This window comes from Ptychodera flava, chromosome 15, assembly GCF_041260155.1.
Source record: "Ptychodera flava strain L36383 chromosome 15, AS_Pfla_20210202, whole genome shotgun sequence".
In the NCBI taxonomy this organism is placed as follows: domain Eukaryota; kingdom Metazoa; phylum Hemichordata; class Enteropneusta; family Ptychoderidae; genus Ptychodera; species Ptychodera flava.
Genome location: NC_091942.1, coordinates 31916063 through 31939424, shown reverse-complemented (window position 1 = coordinate 31939424; position 23362 = coordinate 31916063). Strand labels below are relative to the sequence as shown.

The 23362-nt window shown below is 35.6% G+C and overlaps 5 protein-coding genes across 6 annotated transcripts in view; 1 reads left to right on the top strand and 4 right to left on the bottom strand.

The window, feature by feature from the left end:
- The window catches only part of LOC139151902 (probable endonuclease 4), a 577101-nt gene that overhangs the window by 163787 nt on the left and 389952 nt on the right, over positions 1-23362 (bottom strand). The window lies entirely within an intron of this gene.
- Positions 1-23362, top strand: part of LOC139151893 (zinc finger ZZ-type and EF-hand domain-containing protein 1-like) — a 107337-nt gene that overhangs the window by 45891 nt on the left and 38084 nt on the right. For both annotated transcript variants that reach the window (XM_070724929.1, XM_070724928.1), the window contains 5 exons: positions 385-507; positions 1298-1470; positions 2608-2773; positions 3089-3200; positions 6101-6252. In XM_070724929.1, coding sequence (XP_070581030.1) covers positions 385-507; positions 1298-1470; positions 2608-2773; positions 3089-3200; positions 6101-6252 — 726 coding nt within the window. The remainder of the gene's footprint in view (positions 1-384; positions 508-1297; positions 1471-2607; positions 2774-3088; positions 3201-6100; positions 6253-23362) is intronic.
- On the bottom strand, positions 5912-9802 carry LOC139151897 (complement C1q-like protein 4). The gene is made up of 3 exons (XM_070724934.1): positions 9735-9802; positions 8463-8684; positions 5912-8062 (listed from the first exon to the last, which is right to left on the bottom strand). The coding sequence occupies exons 2-3, from the start codon at positions 8674-8676 to the stop codon at positions 7287-7289; spliced, it is 990 nt and encodes a 329-aa protein (XP_070581035.1). The 5' UTR covers positions 8677-8684; positions 9735-9802; the 3' UTR covers positions 5912-7286.
- LOC139151896 (complement C1q and tumor necrosis factor-related protein 9-like) lies at positions 10793-13557 on the bottom strand. Its single transcript, XM_070724933.1, has 2 exons — positions 13280-13557; positions 10793-12821 (listed from the first exon to the last, which is right to left on the bottom strand). Exons 1-2 carry the CDS (start codon positions 13491-13493, stop codon positions 12043-12045), a joined length of 993 nt encoding a protein of 330 aa, XP_070581034.1. The 5' UTR covers positions 13494-13557; the 3' UTR covers positions 10793-12042.
- On the bottom strand, positions 16086-22880 carry LOC139152208 (complement C1q and tumor necrosis factor-related protein 9-like). The gene is made up of 2 exons (XM_070725350.1): positions 22860-22880; positions 16086-16938 (listed from the first exon to the last, which is right to left on the bottom strand). The coding sequence occupies exons 1-2, from the start codon at positions 22878-22880 to the stop codon at positions 16201-16203; spliced, it is 759 nt and encodes a 252-aa protein (XP_070581451.1). The 3' UTR covers positions 16086-16200.

Genomic DNA, 23362 nt, shown 5'->3' with positions numbered 1-23362 from the left:
TCTTTTGTATTCAATGCACTACTTTCTTGAGGGCAAAAGCTCAAATTTTAGCTGAAACCGTCAACAGCTCATAGAAAAATGGTGGAAAATACATGTATGTTGTTACTGTCAAGTTAGTTTAGTAGGAGTGGGAGATAAGTTGTAGATAGTCAGTGATAAAGTAAGTACGGTTTGTACATTTGTACGGATTGTCATCCATCAGTGTCGTAACACACTATCAAGAAAGTCTATAGGTTGGCTCACAGCAGTTCTTTGGTGATGACCCCTAACCTGAGCACAGTTGATACGTCACAGCACCACTAATGTATTCATAGCTAGAATTATTACATCAAAGTCTATGTTTCTATGTTTGTCCTATTGTCTCTCAAATAATTCGTTTTGCAGACCCTGTCGCTATCACTGCTAAGTGAACACAATTTACCCAGTAAACTGCTACTAAAGAGTTTACAGCCTATTGTTGAAAAGTTGAGAAGTCTAGCACCAGAGATGCCAACAGTGTTCCATAGTGTAAGTGTTTTCTTACTCTGTCAATATTAATTATACTCATTCATTTGTAAAAATTGTACATTTCCACAATTTGCTAAGCTCAAGGATATCATTTGCTTTGCGATGGATTTTCCTCTCTTTTTCAAGTGATATCCAGGCAGTACACTTTTTTCACTAAAGAGCTTCAAAGTACTTCCAATAAGTTTTCAAATATTTCATGGTGTGAGACAAATGTGCCCAAATCTTCAGCTAAAATTCCCCATCTTATATCTCTATGCAACCTCTGACGACCACCACTGGTAGTTGTCTGAGGTCTAGTTTTAGTGGTGTTTCCAGTTCCTTTACTGACTTGAACCATTGAAGTGCCCTGAGCCATTTAATTTGCATGTACCCTGTGACATCACATTGTACATCATCATTGCATGATGGTGCCATGTCTCAGTGTGATAAACAAAGTGAAGCACATGCGTGTGTAACCATCGGAGTACAAGCAACAACTTCCCCAGAGGAGATATGACTTTGCAAGAGTAATCAAAGTCAGAGTCTCAAACTCAGAGGATATGCCAACTGTCGACTGTTCATTTTTGATAGTTCATTGATGGTGCACTACATTTTTAAAAACTAAATGAATATATCTGATTGTCTGATTATGAAAGGTGGTTTTAAAATTTTGCTGCAGGGGGATTATACAGATGCCATAATTTCTGCCCTGATAGCAGAAGAAGATACTACTTTCTTTGGCAAGTCCTAGACTTTCGTTAGGATTTAATGTACAGTGAATAAAAACTGTTTTCCGTTCTGTTCAATCTAGGTTGAGAGTGAAGCATGGAGCACAGTGAACCAAGAGGATGTCACGCTGCGAGTCTGGAATGTGGAGTCATCCCACAATTATGAAAATAATTTACATATCACTCAGATTTTCTTTTGTCCCGGTGCAACTACTTTTCAAGTTGAGTTTGATTCAAGATGTGAAACGGAGAAGAGGTGGGTGTCGTTTGTCAATACATCCACATCCAGTCCGTGGATCTTGTAATTTGGTTTGGATTTGATTCATGAGGCTTTTACAGTAAAGAATTTATGGAGTTTTGAAATGCGCCATTGGTTTAGACATTTCAGTTTTACGGTGCAAAAAAAAACGGAAACTAATATTTCAATAATAAAAGTCTATGCAATGCATGTCAAGATGCATGTCAAGAGGGGACATAAATTTACAAGAAGAATTTACAAAATTTATGTAGAAGTCACGTGTAATAACACCCTAAATACAGTAGGTATGATCTTAATTTCTACAAATGCAAGCGTAAATGGCTGAATCATTGAACTTGGACACATAAAATGGAATGAAAAGTTTTACTTGACAAAAATAAACTACAGTCAAATCTACTGATATTAAAAATTCATAGCAGCTTTGATGATTTCACCTCGCGTTCTAGTCTGTACGATGGTAATTATTCCATGATGCTTCAGATGTACTTGGAAACTTGAAGCACCATAAACATTAGTAGCAAATGGAAAGAATTTTGGGCCGACTCGCAGCGATTTCGAAGCTGTTATCCAATTGGGTGGCTGAATCTTACCAATATAATGAAAACAATACAAATAGACTCCCTAAGTGGCTGTGAATAGTGACAATCGACCAATCAGATATAACCTTGCAAACACGCTGCGAGTCAGCCGAGAATTTTATGTCAAGTCTGGAATTAAGACTTCCGCTGTTGCTGACATCATGTCAATCAACTGTGATCCTAAATACCAGTAGATTTCTGCTAGATTCAGACTTAAAATGAACATGTTTCTGTAGATGTTTAAAGCACCAGAAATCCAAAAACCAGAAATCAAGAAACAAAAGTTTTTTTCTCCATTGGGCATTTAAATTCTTTTGCAGCCAGACATTTTTATGCTGTTGTAGCATCCGTTCTGGTTTATGAGTGATTTCTCTCACTCTTATTTACCATATATTTACTCAGAAGTGGGAGCCTATTTGATAAGTTGATATTCTTTTCTGCATGTCTTCATGTTCTCTCTGAGTATATAAGTCCATCCCTAAAAAGGCTTGGGAATAGCTGCATACATCTCCATCATACTTTCATCATATCTACACTCTGCCCCGTCATTTCTCAGATATGATTACATTGAATTCACGGATGCAAGAGGAGCAAAACAGAGATTTGATCAAAAAGTTGGAAGTGAGAAATGGCCAAAGAACATCACCTTCAAAGCCGGACCAAGATTACAATTCCTGTTCCATTCAGATAGCAGTAATAATGAGTGGGGGTATAAATTCACAGTAAGTAAAATGGCATATTTCTCAATGCACATAAAAGACAAACATTGGTGTAATGCGCCCATGAGACATAATGTACTTCTTGCCGAGGAGTCTAGCATGTCCTGTTGTGTGAAAGTTGTGGCCTAGTTATCAGTGAAGATTTCTTTTTCACACAACATAGACTATGATGTGAAGCTTTGTATGAATGATAGTGTTGTGCATGACTGACTTAAGTTGAAAACTTGAAGTCTTGAAATCTTATTTTGATGGTCACTCTTTTACATAACATCAGAGGAGGGCATTGCATCATCTCATTTCCCTCTTGTTTCTTTTCAGGTGACAGCCAAGGGTTGTCCTGATGTGTCGCTTTCATGGCTTTTTGACCTGCAGCTCGGGTTGTCCAAGCTGTTTGGCAAACTCTGTGCATCGGTCATGGACTCCAGACAAGGTATATAACTATGTGTCAATGATATGTAGCCTGTGTGTGATGCATCATGTGATGTGTGTGTGTGTGTGTGTGTGTGTGATAGAGAGCTGATATCTTTTCCCAAATGTTTGAATGGAAACAGGTTTCCTATGAATTTTTTTCATTCAGTTTAAGTAGACACTATACAAATGTATGCGATGATTTTTGTTTGAGCAAGTGTCCTGTTTAAGCCAATTAAACTGAAGATTAAGGTATCATACATTGACACACACTCAATTTCAAAATATACATATATTCACAATATACGTGTAATTCAAACTCCATAATTAGTTAATTGCATACCAGTAATTTTTTTTCCCCAAGAATTATTGATCCATGCGAAGTATGGTGCAGTCCTGGTTTTTTAGCTCCCATAGCCATATGTATATATGGCAATGGAAGCTATTCTTATAGGCTAGGAAAATGTCTGTATGTATGTATGTCTGTATGTCTGTATGTCTGTATGTCTGTATGTCTGTATGTCTGTCCGTCAACATCAAAAACTCCAAAACCGCTGCACATTTCATCTTGATATTTGGTGTGTACATGGATGATGGGCTGTAGATGAGATTTTGTTCAAATGAAGTTGTCATTGCCAAAAATATGCAAATTAGTGCCAAAAAAGGCGTTTTTGGTAAAAAATCTCCTTCTTCATAACCGCTGGTCAGACAGCTTTGATATTTGGTATACAGGTCCCTAGGGATAGCCCAACTTGGATTTGTTCAAATTGTGATGAAATAAGCAAATCTGTATTTTTAAGGAATTTTTTGTCATTTTTGGTCAAAAATTTATTTCATCAAAACCGCTTGTCTGACAGCTTTGATATTTGGTATACAGGTCCCTAGGGATAACCCAACTTAGATTTGTTCAAATTGTGATGAAATATGCAAATCTGTATTTTTAAGGATTTTTTGTCATTTTTGGTCAAAAATTATTTCATCACAACCACTTGTCTGACAGCTTTGATATTTAGTATACAGGTCCCTAGGGATAGCCCAACTTGGATTTGTTCAAATTGTGATGAAATAAGCAAATCTGTATTTTTAAGGAATTTTTTTGTCATTTTTGGTCAAAAATTTATTTCATCAAAACCGCTCGTCTGACAGCTTTGATATTTGGTATACAGGTCCCTAGGGATAGCCCAACTTGGATTTGTTCAAATTGTGATGAAATAAGCCAATCTGTATTTTTAAGGAATTTTTTTGTCATTTTTGGTCAAAAATTTATTTCATCAAAACCGCTCGTCTGACAGCTTTGATATTTGGTATACAGGTCCCTAGGGATAGCCCAACTTGGATTTGTTCAAATTATGATGAAATAAGCAAATCTGTATTTTTAAGGAATTTTTTTGTCATTTTTGGTCAAAAATTTATTTCATCAAAACCGCTCGTCTGACAGCTTTGATACAGGTTCCTACAGATAAACTAAATATGATATACAGAATATATGATGAAATCTGCAATTTTGTATTTTTGGTGCAATTTTTGCCATTTTTGGTCAAAAAATGTGTTTTTCAAAAACTACTTGTCTGATGCCTTTGATATTTGGTATACAGGTTCCTGGGGGTTCTCTTAGTGTGATATAGTGAAATTTGATGAAATCTTCAATTTTTGTATTTTTGGGTCAGTTTTTGCCGTTTTTGGTCAAAATATTTGTTTCTCAAAAGTTACTCATGTGATAGCTTTGATATTTGGTATACATTTTTATACATAATTATGATGAAATCATCAATTTTGTATTTTTGCAGCTAATTTTGCCATTTTAGGTCAGGCCATCCTGAAATGAGCTATCAAAGATCTCAACCTTCTTCATCAATACATATGTCACACAAAACGTTGCTCTCTTCATAACACAGCAGAGCTCTGTCGACCATTGGGTCGTTTGTTAGCTCCCATAGCCATATGTATATATGTTTACAAGTTTACATTTTATTGAAAATCTCAATAGCCACTGAGCAGATTAGATGAAAAATTAGCATGTAAGTACTTTGGGCTGACCTGAAATGATTGTGCACATCTTGGGTCAGTATCTTGGACTTGCTATTTTTCATGAATTTTTTTGTAATTTTCTCCCATTTTTGGTCAAAAAATCTTCTTCTCTGAAACCACAAGTCTGATTGATTTGAAACTTGGTATGGAAGTGCATAGGAGTGACCTTTCTCAAATCTGGGCAAATCGTGGTGAAATTTGCATATTTGCATTTTTTGGCTATTTTTTTCATTTTTGATCAAAATTTTTTTTTAACTCTGAAACCACACGTCCGATTGAGTTGAAACTTAGTGTAGAGGTTTTTACGGGTGACGTCAGTAAGATTTGATCAAATTCTGGTGAAATTTGTATAATTTTATTTTATTGGGGGAATTGTTTCTATTTGTGATAAAAAAATCTTTTAGCTTGATTTTAGCTTGTTTTGATAACTATATGGGAGCGACCAGTGACATTGTCACTATTTTTGTACATTTTTCAGAGACGGCAATACTATGATCTCTTTTTTGTGAGATAATTTGCTTTGCATTACTGATATGTCATATTGTGGAAGTGTTAAAGTGTTGCATAAAAACATTGGAGATGGCAAGTACATGAAGACTAAGCAGAGATAAGTTTCAAATAAAGTAGAAATGAAACATTGCTTAGGGCATATTTGTTACTTTGGTACGTTCAGTCCACTCATTAATATGTGCATGTAGAATTATTATCAAAATGGAATTTTACTTAATTTATGAAGTAGATTTTTTGATCGTTTAGAAACCTTTAAACCACAACAAAAAAGATGAGAGTTGCAACAACATTACTTGTAACAACAGCTGAATCATCAGGAAGAAGTGATATAGTATGTGGTGTGTCCTTCACCGTTTATAGCACAGACTTTTTTTTACCACACAGTGGTAACCAAGACCCCTAAAAGTGACAACTCCAAGTCCTCCGACAACCAGGAAGAGACTGAAGCATCAATTTTGAGGAGTGATATCTGGAGCACTCTCTTCAGAGGTGGTTACATGGTTGGAAAACTGACAAGATCATTATCTGGAAATTTTGTAAGTCAGCCAGCTGCCCATCATTCAGAGCATGTAATGAGCTTGGTAAATGTTTTGTGACAATTTGAATTTGATGCTGCTAATATGGTAAATGATGTACAAAGAGCTAACTGCTGCTCACAGGTTGATTGATTCCTTATTATGACAAAGTGCGTGTATAATCATAAAAGTTCAATAATGTGCTTCAAATCTTGATTACAGTGGGAAGAATGACAAAAATGTTTTATCTGCAAAAAAAAACCCAACTGGGATAGTGCCCATTACAGATGCTGACATATGTGCCTTGAAAATGAAATTGAGTATAAAATAATACATAGTAAAACTTTATAAACTAAACCTTGAAAATGGTATTTTGGTCTAAAAATCCTAAAACATTCCTGGGAAAAGTCCTTAAATTTCAGGTGAGCTTGAGTGTATTGACCCTGGACTGTAGATGTTGGGATGACCACGTACATTCAGTATTTTGTGAACCCTGGACAAGGGTCATAAATAAATCATACATGTATTAAGTAAATCCAGTTGTCCAGCAGGCTTGTTCACAGGTCATAGGCGCATGTCATACTGGTGTATAAGTAATAATGATCACTGGTTTGTTCACACCTGTGGATGGAAAATTTACTGGTTGCAGCAAAAAGTGGGAGGTACATACCCTGTAGGTACCCTGTAGGTGTGTAAATGACACAAACAAGAGATGAGGAGATTTTGAAATTGACAGAGACAGAATTCAGTAATTTTACAGTTGGAAGATAGCATTCTATAGTATTGCTGGGATATGTTCCTTAAAAAATGAAGAAAAGAAATGAGAAAGGCACAACATGTAGTAAAGAGAATGATAATGCTTGCAAAACTTGCTTCATTTTAAGATTCTTCATTTGCTCATGTAACAGATACTACAAAGGGACTCCTTACCGCAACTGTAACTATTAGCACAAGTCTTTAGTCAGACCATAATTCTGTTGAATTTGATCCAAAATTTAGATGGTATTGATCAATGTGATGTTAAGAAAACTTAGTAGAAAAAATTATTGTGTGTTTTAAGATGTTTCATAGAGCAGATACCCAGTAAAGGTTGCATACTCATGAACTCCGCTGTACAAAGAGTGTCCATTGTTAAGTCTGACCCATACTTCATCCCCTGGCTGTAGATCTATGATGACACTGTTAGAAGCTGAGCCATAATTTCTTTGTCTATTAGCCACTAAGATACATGACAGTTGAGTCTCATTTTTCATCAAACACATACGCAAGTCGTAGGAAGAGGAATGGCTGAGAGCTGAAAACATGAAGAAATATACACCACTAACAGAGCATGTGAATGTACCATTGGATGCATTATAAGCATTTCCCACATTTGCATAAACCTTGTCGTAAATGACTGCTGTGTGTCCAGATACTGGTCCCAAATTCGATTTCCTTGCTGCTGAAAATGCCATTCTGCTCATATTTGGTATTTCTCCTGCTTGGCCTTTGTCACCTTTCTGACCTTGCTGTCCTGGTGGTCCATGCTGTCCTGGTTGTCCTCTAGGTCCTGTTGGTCCACTTTGACCAGTACTTCCTTTGTGTCCAGGGTCACCTCTATGTCCCTTTGGACCAGGTTTTCCTTGGACACCTTTCTGACCATTCTGACCTTCACCCTTTTGGCCAGGGTTACCTTTGTCCCCCTTTTGACCTAGACTGCCTTTGGTACCTTTTTGGCCTTGTTGACCATCTCCCTTTGGCCCTGGGTCACCTTTATTTCCTTTCAGTCCAAACAGACCATCTTGTCCCTTCAAACCAGGATGACCCATTGGTCCAGGACTACCAGGAATTCCTTGAAATAGAATTGGGAGAAATATGGAATAAGACCAAATTATTTTAAATGAAAATAATCCTCTTTCAGTGCATGTGCTTTTCTGCCAAAGTAGTTCTTCTGTAAATTCAGTTAGATAGGGTACTTGTCATTGTCTATTGTTAAATAGATTATGAAATGTGCACATTGCAAATGAAACTCCTCCATGATGGACAAGTGTGAGTACCAATTTCAGTTATCAACTGTTTACTGGTATTCTAAATGATTTATGATTTGTCAAATGAAGTAGGTAACATAGATGAAACATGAATATAAGCTTAGATTGTAATGATATTGTCACCGCATTCATATTCTTACAGTAATTCACCATTTTTTACTACGGCTGATTGAGTCAACAAACAATTGCATTAGTTACATGTACCTGGAACACCAGGAATGCCATGGATTGAATTTGTACACTGTTGTCTTTGAGAATGCAGTGTCTCAGAATCTTGGCTTTTAGGTTGCAACGTCTCAGTCTGAGTGTGTCCTTGTACACTCTGCTCCTCAGCCAAACATGTTGCAAGTTGATACACAGTAAAAATGATGCAACATAGTAGCAGAATGAGCCATGTTGATCTTGCAAATGGTTTCATGGCTGGAGCTTAAATAATAAAAAAACAGCAGAAAATAAAATTGTCTCACATAATTTCAATATTTCATTTCAATAACTGTGATGTGAGGTAATGTTCAAAATGTCAACAACATGTGTATCTTCCTGAAAGGGAAATGAAACTGTGTAACAATATGCTATATCAGTCTGTTCTAAATGGCAATGGTGTCGCTGAGAAGAATGTACACATTATATACACACATTGAGGTTCTCTTTCAGCTCATGTAGAGTTTCAGTGCCCTGATAAAAACTTTGCAACATCTTTACTAAAGACACTCATCAGTGAAAAAACCAATCATTGCATCATCACACATTATAACACACCTCATCTACAGTCTGTGTTCTAATTCGCCAATTGATAGTCACGTGGGATGCGTTCTTTTTGTGCTGATCCAAGTAAATGACGTCATCAGGCATCATTTGTCGGAACTATTGCCTGCCAGGCATCAGTTCCAAAAAATGATGCCCGCTGACGTCAAAAAAACATTGGCGCATGCGCGAACTGGAATGTAAACAAAGATGTTGTCTGCGGCCGAGCGAAACGATAGTTGAGAAATTTCTCGGTTTATCCCACTCTCTGAAGAAGAACTGAATGCTCTGGTTTCCAACAAGGACTCGAAACGAACGAAAACAATAATCAATGGTGCATTGAACGTTTTGCAGAAGTATTGCGACCCTGTCGGGAAAAACTTTTTTTGCCGAACCACTTCAACATATTAGGCCTACATCATTCATGCGATAAGTTTTGTGTATATTACGTTCTTATGCATGGCTACGGATGAGGTGTGTTATAAAACACATATTGACTGGCCATGCGGGTGACAGCATACGTCTTTAACCCCTCGGGCCTGTGAGTCACCCCAAATAACAGACTGTTTCCCTTGGCCTACGGCCTCGGGAAACAGTCTGTTTTTTGGGGTGACTCACAGTCCCTCGGGGAACAGACGTATGCTGTTGCCCTCATGGCCAGTCAATATGTGTATACTGTAAACATCATAAATGAAGTCACGTTTGTTGTGATAAAGTGACAAAGTAACTCACCATTGAAGGAAATGTAGAAGGAATATCACTTGACTGCTTCAGACTGGAGAAAGCTTGAAGATTTTCTATGATGCTTGCCTGAGACCTACTACTTTTATGCAGTACCGGTACTTTATGCAAATCATGACAATCTCTTGCTTTTATTGGTTAACAGCCTGTTTTCTGTGTGTGTTGGCTTTGAAGACTCTTTAATCATTTGTCAGCTTCATCAAAATAAAAAAACTACCCTATTTTTAAAATTAAGTTCCTCATCCTGGCTGTGTTTCAGACTTTGGCATCATAAATCAGATTTTCATAAAACCAGGCCAGCATTTCTTATTATATTCCACCCCATTATAGTCCCTACAATTTGAGAAATGAAGGTTTTATTTCCATGATGGTTTTTCCACTAAACATGAGTCCTATTATGGTGTTGTTTATTTCTTGACAAAAATTCCTTCAGGATGACTAACTTGTCCAGTCACCAGTTTCTCACAGTGTTGAATTTCCAAACTTGCAGATTCAGCTTTCTCCTTGTCAAAGTTCACTAATTCAACTTTATCACACAGAGCATTCGTTTCAGTTATAGGATTTCTTCACTCGATAAAATATATAGGGTTGTACCAATTAGGAATAACATTGGTTTGCAATCCTAGTGGTTGATTTGTCTGCGTATATTCACCTGCCTCCTAGCAGACGTATAATTTCATTCATATTAGGTGTAAGAAAGGAGTGGTGAAGATTGTTTTAGCTAGTCAGTGCTTCACTGTGATCTATGTTGTAAGCATTCTCATGAAACGTCAAATGGCAAGCACATGCATGTTGAGTAGTTTTGTGATACAATCCAGTATGGTCCTCAGGTGGCCATTTCATGCAAAGAAGCCATAAGTGAAATAGACTTGCTTTCAAACTTAGTTCAATAACATTGTAAAATTGTATCTATGTATATAATTTGTAATATAAGGTTACTACTGGTAGGTACTGTAAGATGTAAGTTGGAATGAGAAAAACGACAACTGACTTGTCAAGTAATGCAGCATGATAGGCATTATACCTGAAACATTCTCAGATGTGATTTGTACACTTTTATTTCCAAACTCAAATGAAGGAAAACATTATTTACTGTACACACGTATGAATTGGTGCCAAAAACACAGAGCTGTTTGCTCCAGTCTGTCACTATTAAAACTAAGAATTGGTACAAAATAACTGGGCATTCCTGTCACATCTGTGTTTGTTTCAACACATCCAAAATATGTTTTTCAAAAAGCATCTATACTATGATATTATTTTGAATTTTTTAAGTATCTCTACTGTCAAACCTAAAATCAGTTTTTACCTAAAATCAGTCATTTTATCATAAGTCCATGACAATAGGAGGTATTGGTGGAAAATCTCTCTGAATGTCTGTATGTGTATCTGACTGTTTTGCTGTCTATCCATTGTCTCTACTGAAAAAACCACTACATGTAGCATAGGATGATGAAGAGTTGCAACAGTTCAAAAGAAATATAAACCCTAAAACATGCAAATGAGCTTGAAAAATATGAAACCAATAGAAAGTGTAGAACTGAAGAAGTACTGGCGTAATGTCTCTGATTACCTTAGTTGATAGTTTGATAAATTTATTGGATTTATAGTAATACCTTTTATTTTGTATTTTTAGGGAATTTCTTTCTATTTTCCCCATTTTGGTAGAAACTGTTTTCTCTGACATTGTTCATCTAACTGCTTTGAAATTTCATATGCACATCCAACAGAATGTTCTTATACATATATAATCAAATCATAATGAAATGAGCAATACCCTAATATTAACAATATTTTTGTCATTTGTTTTGGTAAAAAATCTTTCCTCGGGAGCCACTTGTCTTTAACTTTGAAATTTTGTGTGAAGGTTCCATGACTGCGTGGTCTACTGAAAATAATGCAGTTAATGTCAAAACAACGTAGATTAACCATTTTGTTACTTTACAGTGATACTTTTAACTGCATGCACTTTCAGTTCACAATATGCTAGTGTTTGGTATGATTGATCGCATTCTGTGTGAAACTTATGTGAGAAACTCATTGGAAAACAATACTGAAGGTGATTGTTAAATGTTATTTTGGTAATATTTTGTAAAAAATATGAATATTCATAACAATACTGACTTTCCATCTTTTGATTACACAGTAGTTATAATTTGTTTTTCACATTCTCAGGACAATGACTGTAATAAATCAGCCTGATGTCAGACTATGATTCTGTTCAATTCATACTACAAAAATTTTAATGATAGTGATTGATGATTTTAAGATTACTCAAGAATATATCAATTACATAGTTTTAAGATGTTTCGTAAAGTAGATATCCTGTAAAGGTTACAAAATCATCAATGTTGCTGTACAAAGAGTTTCCATTGTAAAGTCTGACCCATACTTCATCCCCTGGCTGCAGATCTATGATGACACTGTTAGAAGCTGAGCCATAAATTCTCTGTGGAGAAAATTTCAAATAGACACATGGCAGTTGAGTGTCATTTTTCATCAAACACATTAACAAGTTACTGGAAGTTATAGCTCTGAGAGATGAAAACATGAAGAAATATACACCACTAACAGAGCATGTGAATTTACCAATTGATGCATCGTAGGCATTTCCCACATTTGCATAAACCTTGTCATAAATGACTGCTGTGTGTTCAGATACTGGTCCCAATTGTGATGTCCTTGCTACTGAAAATGCCATTCTGCTCACATTCGGTATTTCTCTTGCTTGGCCTTTGTCACCTTTTTGACCTTGCTGTCCTGGTGGTCCATGCTGTCCTGGTGGTCCTCTAGGTCCTGTTGGTCCATTTTGACCAGTACTTCCTTTGTGTCCAGGGTCACCTCTATCTCCCTTTGGACCTGGTTTTCCTTGGACACCTTTCTGACCATTCTGACCTTCACCCTTTTGTCCAGGGTTACCTTTGTCCCCCTTTTGACCTGGACTGCCTTGGGTACCTTTTTGGCCTTGTTGACCATCTCCCTTTGGCCCTGGGTCACCTTTGTTTCCTTTCAGTCCAACCAGACCATCTTGTCCTTTCAAACCAGGAGGACCCATTGGTCCAGGACTACCAGGAATTCCTTGAAATAGAATTCGGAAAAAAACGGAATCAGCCAAAATTACTTTTAAAGAAAATAAATAATCCTTTTTTCAGTGTGCTTTTCTGGTTCAGTAGACTAAGTTCTTTAAATTCAAAATTCAATAACATAAGTTACTTGTCATTGTGTAATATAATAATAATAATAATAATAATAATAGACAATTATTAGTAGTAACAGGTTTTTGAAATGTGCACATAGCAAATGAAACTCCTCCATGATGGACAAGTGTGAGTGTCATTTTCAGTTATCAACTTATACTGGTATTCTCAATGATTTATGATTTGTCAAATGAAGTGGGTAACATAGTTGAAAAAATGAATAAGCTCTGATGCCTGAGATTGTAATGATATTGTCACAGTATTCACATTGTTACAGCAATTCACCATTTTTCTCCAACTATTTGAGTTTGAACAATTGCCTTTAATAGTTACATGTACCTGGAACACCAGGAATGCCATGGATGGAATTTGTACACTGTTGTCTTTGAATATGCAGTGTCTCAGAATCTTGGCTTTCAGGTTGGTGTGTCCCAGTTTGACTGTGTCCTTGTACACTCTGCTCCTCTGCCAAACATGTTGCAAGTTGATACACAGTAACAATGACGCAACATTGTAGCAGGATTAACCATGTTGATCTTTGAAACGGTTTCATTGCTTGAACCTAAATAATTAAAATGGCAGAAAATAAAATTGTCTCATATAACTTCAATATTTTGTTTCAATAACTGTGATGTGAGGTAATGTTCAAAATGTCAACAACATGTATCTTCCTGAAAGGGAAATAAAACAGTGGAACAACTGTGCTATTAATCTGTTCTCAATGGCAATGGTGTCACTGAGAAGAATGTACACATTATATACACACATTGAGGTTTCTTTCAGCTCATGTAGAGTTTCTCTGCCTTGATAAAAACTTTGCAACAGCTTTACTAAAGACACTCATCAGTGAAAAAATCATTCATTGCATTATCACACACTGTGAACACCATAAATGAAGTCATATTTGTTGTGATAAGGTAAAAAGTAACTCACCATTGAAGGAAATGTAGAAGGAATATCACTTGACTGCTTCAGACTGAAGAAAGCTTGAAGATTTTCTATGATGCTTGCCTGAGACCTACTACTTTTATGCAGTACTTTATGCAAATCATGACAATCTCTTGCTTTTATTGGTTAACAGCCTATTTTCTGTGCATGTTGGCTTTGAAGGCTCTTTAATCATTAGTCAGCTTCATCAAAATAAAAAAACTACCCTATTTTTAAAATTAAGTTCCTCTGACATGACTCATCCTGGCTGTGTTTCAGACTTAAGCATCCATTTCATAAATCAGATTTTCATAAAACCAGGCCAGTATTTCTCTGTAACATTTCTCCCCGTTATAATCACTACAATTTGATAAATGGTTTTATTTCCTGAATGGTTTCTACACAACATCGATCCTATTATGGTGTTGTTTATTTCTTGGCAAAAATTCCTTCAGGATGACTAACGTGTCCAGTCACCAGTTTCTCACAGTGTTGAATTTCCAAACTTGCAGATTCAGCTTTCTCCTTGTCAAAGTTCACTAATTCAATTGTACTGCTTTTTTTATGTTTTTTATGTTATAGGATTTCTTGACTCTATGAAATATGGAGGTTGTACCAAGTAGGAATAACATTGGTTTGCAATCTTAATGGTTGATTTGCCTGGGTATATTCACCTGCCTCTTGCCAGACGTATAATTTCATTCGTATTAGGTGTAAGAAAGGAATGGTGAAGATTGTTTTAGCTAGTCAGTGCTTCACTGTGATCTATGTTGTAAGCATTCTCATGAAACGTCAAATGGCAAGCACATGCATGTTGAGTAGTTTTGTGATACAATCCAGTATGGTCCTCTGGTGGCCATTTCATCCAAAGAAGCTATAAGTGAAATAGACTTGCTTTCAAACTTAGTTCAATAACATTGCACAATTGTATCTATGTACATAATTTGTAATATAAGGTTACTACTGGTAGGTACTGTAAGATGTAAGTTTGAATGAGAAAAAAATCAACTGAATTGTCCAGTAATGCTGAATGATAAGCATATTATACCTGAAACATTCCATTTATGAGCTGTTACTCCGATGTGATATGTACATTTTATTTCCAAACTCAAATGAATGAAAACATTTACTGTACATACGTTTGAATTGGTGTCAAAAACACAGAGCTGTTTGCTCCAATCTGTCACTGAAACTAAGAATTGGTATAAAATAACTAGGCATTCCTTTCACATCTGTCTTTGTTTCAACATATCAAAAACCTGTTTTTAAGAAAGATATTATGTTGAATTTATTAAGTATCTCTACTGTCAAACTTAAAATCATTTTTTACCTAAAATCAGTTTTTACCTTCCATTTTGTCATAAGTCTATGACAATAGGAGGTATTGGTGGAAAATCAGTCTCTGAATGTCTGTATGTACATCTGGCTGTTTTGCATTGTCTCTACTCAAAAAACCACCACGTGTATCATGGAAGATGAAGACTTGCAATAGTTCAAAAGAAATATAAACCCTAAAACGTACAAATGAGCTTGAAAAATGTGAAACTAGTAAAAACTCTAGACCTCAAGAAGTACTGGTGCAATGTCTCTGATATTTTATTTGTATATACCTTAGTTGATAGTTTGATAAATTTATTGGATTTATAGTAATACCTTTTATTTTGTATTTTTAGGGAATTTCTTTCTATTTTCCCCATTTTGGTAGAAACTGTTTTCTCTGACATTGTTCATCTAACTGCTTTGAAATTTCATATGCACATCCAACAGAATGTTCTTATACATATATAATCAAATCATAATGAAATGAGCAATACCCTAATTTTTAGAATATTTTTGTCATTTTTTTGGTAAAAAATCTTTCCTCGGGAGCCACTTGTCTTTCACTTTGAAATTTTGTGTGAAGGTTCCATGACTGCAAGGTCTACTGAAAATATGCAGATTATGTGAAAACAGCAGAGTTTAACCCTTTTGTTACTTATTTTGATACTTTTATCTGCATGCACTTTCAGTTCACAATATGCTAGTGTTTGATATGATTGATTGCACTCTGTGTCAAACGTATGTGAGAAACTCATCGGAAAACAATACTGAAGGTGATTGTTAAATGTTATTTTTGTAATATTTTGTAAAAAATATGAATGTCCATAACAATACTGACTTTCCATCTTTTGATTACACAGTAGTTATAATTTGTTTTTCAGAGTCTCAGGACAATGACTGTAATAAATCAGCCTGATGTTAGACGATGATTCTGTTCAATTTATACCACAAAAATTTTAATGATAGTGATTGATGATTTGAAGATTATTAAAGAATATATTAATTACGTAGTTTTAAGATGTTTCATAAAGTAGATATCCCGTAAAGGTTACATAATCATTACTGTTGCTGAACAAAGAGTGTCCACTGTAAAGTGTGACCCATACTTCATCCCCTGGCTGCAGATCTATGATGACACTGTTAGAAGCTGAACCAAAGATACATGGCAGTTGAGTGTCATTTTTCATAACACACATATACAAGTTGTTGGTAGTGAGAGGTCTGCGAGCTGAAAACATGAAGAAATATACACCACTAACAGAGGATGTGAATATACCTTTGGATGCATCGTAGGCATTTCCCACATTTGCATAAACCTTGTCATAAATGACTGCTGCATGTTCAGTTAGTGGTCCCAAATCTGATGTTCTTGCTGCTGAAAATGCCATTCTGCTCATATTTGGTATTTCTCCTGCTTGGCCTTTGTCACCTTTCTGACCTTGCTGTCCCGGTGGTCCATGCTGTCCTGGTTGTCCTCTAGGTCCTGTTGGTCCACTTTGACCAGTACTTCCTTTGTGTCCAGGGTCACCTCTATCCCCCTTTGGACCTGGTTTTCCATTTACACCTTTCTGACCAGTCTGATTTTCACTCTTTTGTCCAGGGTTACCTTTGTCCCCCTTTTGACCTGGACTGCCCTGGGTACCTTTTTGGCCTTGTTGACCATCTCCCTTCAGCCCTGGGTCACCTTTACTTCCTTTCAGTCCAACCAGACCATCTTGTCCTTCAAACCAGGAGGACCCATTGGTCCAGGACTACCAGGAATTCCTTGAAATAGAATTCGGAAAGAAACGGGAATCAGCAAAAATTACTTTCAGAGAAAATAATCCTTTTTCAGTGTGCTTTTCTGGCTAAGGAGTTCTGTGAGTTCAGTTAGATGAGTTAGGTGCGGAATTGTGTCTTTTCCTGAAAGCCATTTCTAAACTACATGTATTCCCTATGGGGGCTTAACTAGCTAAAAACGATAAACACGGCAAAAAAAACGATAATTATCACTTTCTAAATAGCGTTCTAAGTTTAGAAATTAGCAGTAGTTTAGAAAGTTTAGAAAGTCGGGCCTTTGGTTGAAAAAATTTTTCCAAGGATATATCGGATAAAAACGATAATTATCACTTTCTAAATAGCGTTCTAAGTTTAGAAATTAGCTGTAGTTTAGAAAGTCGGGCTTGGAGTGAAAAAAGTTTCCCAAGGATATATCGGATAAAAACGATAATTATCACTTTCTAAATAGCTTTCTAAGTTTAGAAAATAGCTGAAGTTTAGAAAGTTTAGAAAGTCGGGCCTTAGGTTGAAAATTTTTTTCCAAGGATATATCGGATAAAAACGATAATTATCACTTTCTAAATAGCGTTCTAAGTTTAGAAATTAGCTGTAGTTCAGAAAGTCGGGCTTGGAGTGAATTAAGTTTCCAACGGATATATCGGATAAAAACGATAATTATCACTTTCTAAATATCGTTCTAAGTTTAGAAATTAGCTGAAGTTTAGCTGAAGTTTAGAAAGTCGGGCCTTAGGTTGAAATGTTTTTCCAAGGATATATCGGATAAAAACGATAATTATCACTTTCTAAATATCGTTCTAAGTTTAGAAAATAGCTGAAGTTTAGCTGAAGTTTAGAAAGTCGGGACTTAGGTTGAAATTTTTTTCCAAGGATATATCGGATAAAAACGATAATTATCACTTTCTAAATATCGTTCTAAGTTTAGAAAATAGCTGAAGTTTATAAAGTTTAGAAAGTCGGGACTTAGGTTGAAATTTTTTTCCAAGGATATATCGGATAAAAACGATAATTATCACTTTCTAAATAGCGTTCTAAGTTTAGAAATTAGCTGTAGTTTAGAAAGTCGGGCTTGGAGTGAAAAAAGTTTCCCAAGGATATATCGGATAAAAACGATAATTATCACTTTCTAAATATCGTTCTAAGTTTAGAAATTAGCTGAAGTTTAGCTGAAGTTTAGAAAGTCGGGCCTTAGGTTGAAATTTTTTCCAAGGATATATCGGATATAAAAACGATAATTATCACTTTCTAAATAGCGTTCTAAGTTTAGAAAATAGCTAAAGTTTAGAAAGTTTAGAAAGTCGGGACTTAGGTTGATAATTTTTTTCCAAGGATATATCGGATAAAAACGATAATTATCACTTTCTAAATAGCGTTCTAAGTTTAGAAATTAGCTGTAGTTTAGAAAGTCGGGCTTGGAGTGAAAAAAGTTTCCCAAGGATATATCAGATAAAAACGATAATTATCACTTTCTAAATATCGTTCTAAGTTTAGAAATTAGCTGAAGTTTAGAAAGTTTAGAAAGTCGGGCCTTAGGTTGAAATTTTTTTCCAATGATATATCGGATAAAAACGATAATTATCACTTTCTAAATAGCGTTCTAAGTTTAGAAATAGCTGTAGTTTAGAAAGTCGGGCTTGGAGTGAAAAAAGTTTCCAAGGATATATCGGATAAAAACGATAATTATCACTTTCTAAATAGCTTTCTAAGTTTAGAAAATAGCTGAAGTTTAGAAAGTTTAGAAAGTCGGGCCTTAGTTGAAATTTTTTTCCAAGGATATATCGGATAAAAACGATATTATCACTTTCTAAATAGCGTTCTAAGTTTAGAAAATAGCTAAAGTTTAGAAAGTTTAGAAAGTCGGGACTTAAGTTGAAAATTTTTTTCCAAGGATATATCGGATAAAAACGATAATTATCACTTTCTAAATAGCGTTCTAAGTTTAGAAATTAGCTGTAGTTTAGAAAGTCGGGCCTTAGGTTGAAATTTTTTTCCAACGATATATCGGATAAAAACGATAATTATCACTTTCTAAATATCGTTTTAAGTTTAGAAAAAAGCTGAAGTTTAGCTGAAGTTTAGAAAGTCGGGACTTAGGTTGAAAATATTTTTCCAAGGATATATCGGATAAAAACGATAATTATCACTTTCTAAATAGCGTTCTAAGTTTAGAAATTAGCTGTAGTTTAGAAAGTCGGGCTTGGAGTGAAAAAAGTTTCCCAAGGATATATCGGATAAAAACGATAATTATCACTTTCTAAATAGCGTTCTAAGTTTAGAAATTAGCTGAAGTTTAGAAAGTCGGGCTTGGAGTGAAAAAGTTTCCCAAGGATATATCGGATAAAAACGATAATTATCACTTTCTAAATAGCGTTCTAAGTTTAGAAATTAGCTGTAGTTTAGAAAGTCGGGCTTGGAGTGAAAAAAGTTTCCCAAGGATATATCGGATAAAAACGATAATTATCACTTTCTAAATATCGTTCTAAGTTTAGAAAATAGCTGAAGTTTAGCTGAAGTTTAGAAAGTCGGGACTTAGGTTGAAAATTTTTTTCCAAGGATATATCGGATAAAAACGATAATTATCACTTTCTAAATAGCGTTCTAAGTTTAGAAAATAGCTGTAGTTTAGAAAGTCGGGTTTAGGTTGAAATTTTTTTCCAAGGATATATCGGATAAAAACGATAATTATCACTTTCTAAATAGCGTTCTAAGTTTAGAAATTAGCTGTAGTTTAGAAAGTTGAACTTTACGTTGAGAAACAACTCACCGGATATGTCGGATAAAAACGATGGTACAGCATTTCTATTGTAATGTTTTCCCAGTGTTTGAAGGGAAAATGTGTGAGTTTGTAGTAGTAGTCTTGTAGAACCAGGAAAATACTATTAGTTTCCCCAAGAAGTAAGTTTTAAAATCCAAAGCTCAAATATGACTTGGCCAATAGACCCCGAGAGAGCATACTTCCTATAAAATTGACCATTGCGTTTGGCAAGAAGTTGAATGTTACGAAGTAGAGAAATATGACAGTGAGTCAGCATAAACACAATTTGTGAAGAGAAATTGTAAATATTTGTTTTGTCCGTCAAAAACAAAGTCTGTCAAATAACCACCCGGCTAGACTACGTGTTATGAAAAATAAACCAGATATTTGACGTGGAGACGAATGTACATAATGTACTGCCACATTTCAAATGACCAAGGTGTGTTGAGATTATCTTGATCGCGTCCATTTGTGCAGATTAAGTAATGGTGCAAATTAATGCTAAGGGCCTTATTAAACGTGTTGCCCCTGTGGTTGCCAAGGTGTGTTGAGATTTGCCCACAACGATCGCGTCCATTTGTGCTGATTAATGCAAATTTATGCTAATGGTCTTATCAAATGTGTTGCCGGCCAGGCCGCCATCTTCCAGCTGCGTGCTCACAGTAAGAGATTGAATCATTCAGAAAATGGGGCCTGAAGTGAAAACAATTTTTTTCTTGATATATCGGATAAAAATGATAATTATCGCTTTCTAAATAGCGTTCTAAGTTTGAAAATAGCTGTAGTTTAGAGAGTCGGGGTTGGAGTGGAAGAAGTTTTGCAAGGATATATCGGATAAAAACGATAATTATCGCTTTCTAAATAGCGTTCTAAGTTTAGAAATTAGCTGTAGTTTAGAAAGTCGGAGTCAGTGGAAAAAATTTTCCAAGGATAAAAACGTTGGTACACCATTTCTGTTGTCATCTGTATATTCCCTAGTGTTTCAAGGGGAAAAGTGTGAGCTTGTAGGAGCAGTCTTGTAGAACCTGGAAAATACTATCAGTTTTCCCCAGAAGCAAGTTCTAAAAGCCAAAGCTGAAATGTGACTTGTCCAATAGACCGACGAGATATTACCTCCAAATTAATGCATTGGCCCTATCAAAAGTGTTGCCGGCCAGGCTGCCATCTCCAGGCTGCGTGCTCACAGTGAAATGTGGAGTGCGTGAGATGAAGTCCCGCAAACTTTTCCAAGAATATGTCGGAAAAAAGGCTGATACAACGTTTCTGTTGTCATCTGTATATTCCCAAGTGTTTTTATTAAAGTAAAAAGTGTGAGTATGTAGGAGTTTTCTTGTAAAACCAGGAAAATACTATCAGTTTCCCCCAGAAGTAAGTTTTAAAATCCAAAGCTCAAATGAGCTTGTCCATTAAACCAAAAATGGAACAATACTACCACAGTTCTAATGACCAAGGTGTGTTCAATTACGATCGCGCGCGTCAATTTGTGCTTCAAGTTAATGTTAATGAGGCATTGATAAGGCTATTAGCATTAATTTGCACCACAATGGACACGATTGTCGTGGAACTATCTGACCCTCTTCTTGTCTGTGTCTGAACACACCTTGGTCATGCTTGATTATTTACATTCGTCTTCACGTCACACATCTGGTTTATTTGTCATTAACACTAGCGGTGGCTATTTGACAGTCTTTGTTTTTGACGGTCAAAGAATAAACATTCACAATTTTTCGTCATCGCTCACTCGAGCCACATTTCTCTACTTCATGACATTCAATTCTTGCCCGTTGAAATGGTCAATTCAATAAGGGGTGCTTTTCTCGCGGGTTTATGGAAAAAATCACATTTGAGCTTTGGATTTGCCGCTTGGCAAAACTGATACAGTATTTTCCTGATTCTATCCGACATATCCTCGAACAAATTTTTTTCACCCAAGGCCCGATTTTCTAAACTTCAGCTAATTTCTAAACTTAGAACGCTATTTAGAAAGTGATAATTATCGTTTTTATCCGATATATCCTCGAACAAATTTTTTCACTCAAGGCCCGACTTTCTAAACTACAGCTAATTTCTAAACTTAGAACGCTATTTAGAAAGTGATAATTATCGTTTTTATCCGATATATCCAGAACAATTTTTTCAGCCAAGGCCCGACTTTCTAAACTTCAGCTAATTTCTAAACTTAGAACGCTATTTAGAAAGTGATAATTATCGTTTTATCCGATATATCCTTGGAAGAAATTTTAACCCAAGGCCCGACTTTCTAAACTACAGCTAATTTCTAAACTTAGAACGCTATTTAGAAAGTGATAATTATCGTTTTTATCCGATATATCCTTGGAAGAAATTTTTCACCCAAGGCCCGACTTTCTAAACTTCAGCTAATTTCTAAACTTAGAACGCTATTTAGAAAGTGATAATTATCGTTTTTATCCGATATATCCTAGAACAAATTTTTCACCCAAGGCCCGATTTTCTAAACTTCAGCTAATTTCTAAACTTAGAACGCTATTTAGAAAGTGATAATTATCGTTTTTATCCGATATATCCTCGAACAAATTTTTTCACTCAAGGCCCGACTTTCTAAACTACAGCTAATTTCTAAACTTAGAACGCTATTTAGAAAGTGATAATTATCGTTTTTATCCGATATATCCTTGGAAAAATGTTTTCACCCGAGGCCCGACTATAAACTTCAGCTAATTTCTAAACTTAGAACGCTATTTAGAAAGCGATAATTATCGCTTCTGGCTAAACTTTCTAAGTTTAGATTTAGATTTAGACAATTCTAATTTAGCTTTCTAAACTTCCAGCTAAACTTTCTAAAAACGATAAAAACACAATTCCGCACCTTAGTGAGTTAGATAGGGTACTTGTCATTGTCTATTGTTTAATAGATAATTAAATATGCACATTGCAAATGAAACTCCTCCATGATGGACAAGTGTGAGTGCCAATTTCAGTTATCAACTGTTTACTGGTATTCTAAATGATTTATGATTTGTCAGATGAAGTAGGTAACATAGTTGAAACATGAATAAGCTTAGATTGTGATGATTATTGTCACCACATTCATATTGGTACACCAATTCACCATTTTTCTACGGCTGATTGAGTGTGAACAATTGCATTAGTTACATGTACCTGGAACACCAGGAATGCCATGGATGGAATTTGTACACTGTTGTCTTTGAGAATGCAGTGTCTCAGAATCTTGGCTTTCAGGTTGGTGTGTCCCAGTTTGACTGTGTCCTTGTACACTCTGCTCCTGTGCCAAACATGTTGCAAGTTGATACACAGTAACAATGACGCAACATTGTAGCAGGATTAACCATGTTGATCTTGCAAATGGTCTCATGGCTGGAGCTTGAATAATAAAAAATGGCAGAAAATAGAATTGTCTCATATAATTTCAATATTTTGTTTCAATAACTGTGATGTGAGGTAATGTTCAAAATGTCAACAACATGTATCTTCCTGAAAGGGAAATAAAACTGTGGAACAACTGTGCTATTAATCTGTTCTCAATGGCAATGGTGTCACTGAGAAGAATGTACGCATTACATTGAGGTTCTCTTTCAGCTCATGGAGAGTTTCTCTGCCTTGATAAAAACTTTGCAACAGCTTTTCCAAAGACACTCATCCGT

Coding starts and splice junctions, on each gene's coding strand:
- LOC139151897 (XM_070724934.1), bottom strand. CDS start 8,676: ATGAAACCATTTGCAAGATCAACATGGCTCATTCTGCTACTATGTTGC. Junction 8,063..8,462: donor TGGCATTCCTGGTGTTCCAG/GTACATGTAACT, acceptor TTCTATTTCAAG/GAATTCCTGGTAGTCCTGGA.
- LOC139152208 (XM_070725350.1), bottom strand. CDS start 22,880: ATGGCATTCCTGGTGTTCCAG. Junction 16,939..22,859: donor TGGCATTCCTGGTGTTCCAG/GTACATGTAACT, acceptor AATTCCTGGTAG/TCCTGGACCAATGGGTCCTC.
- LOC139151896 (XM_070724933.1), bottom strand. CDS start 13,493: ATGAAACCGTTTCAAAGATCAACATGGTTAATCCTGCTACAATGTTGC. Junction 12,822..13,279: donor TGGCATTCCTGGTGTTCCAG/GTACATGTAACT, acceptor TTCTATTTCAAG/GAATTCCTGGTAGTCCTGGA.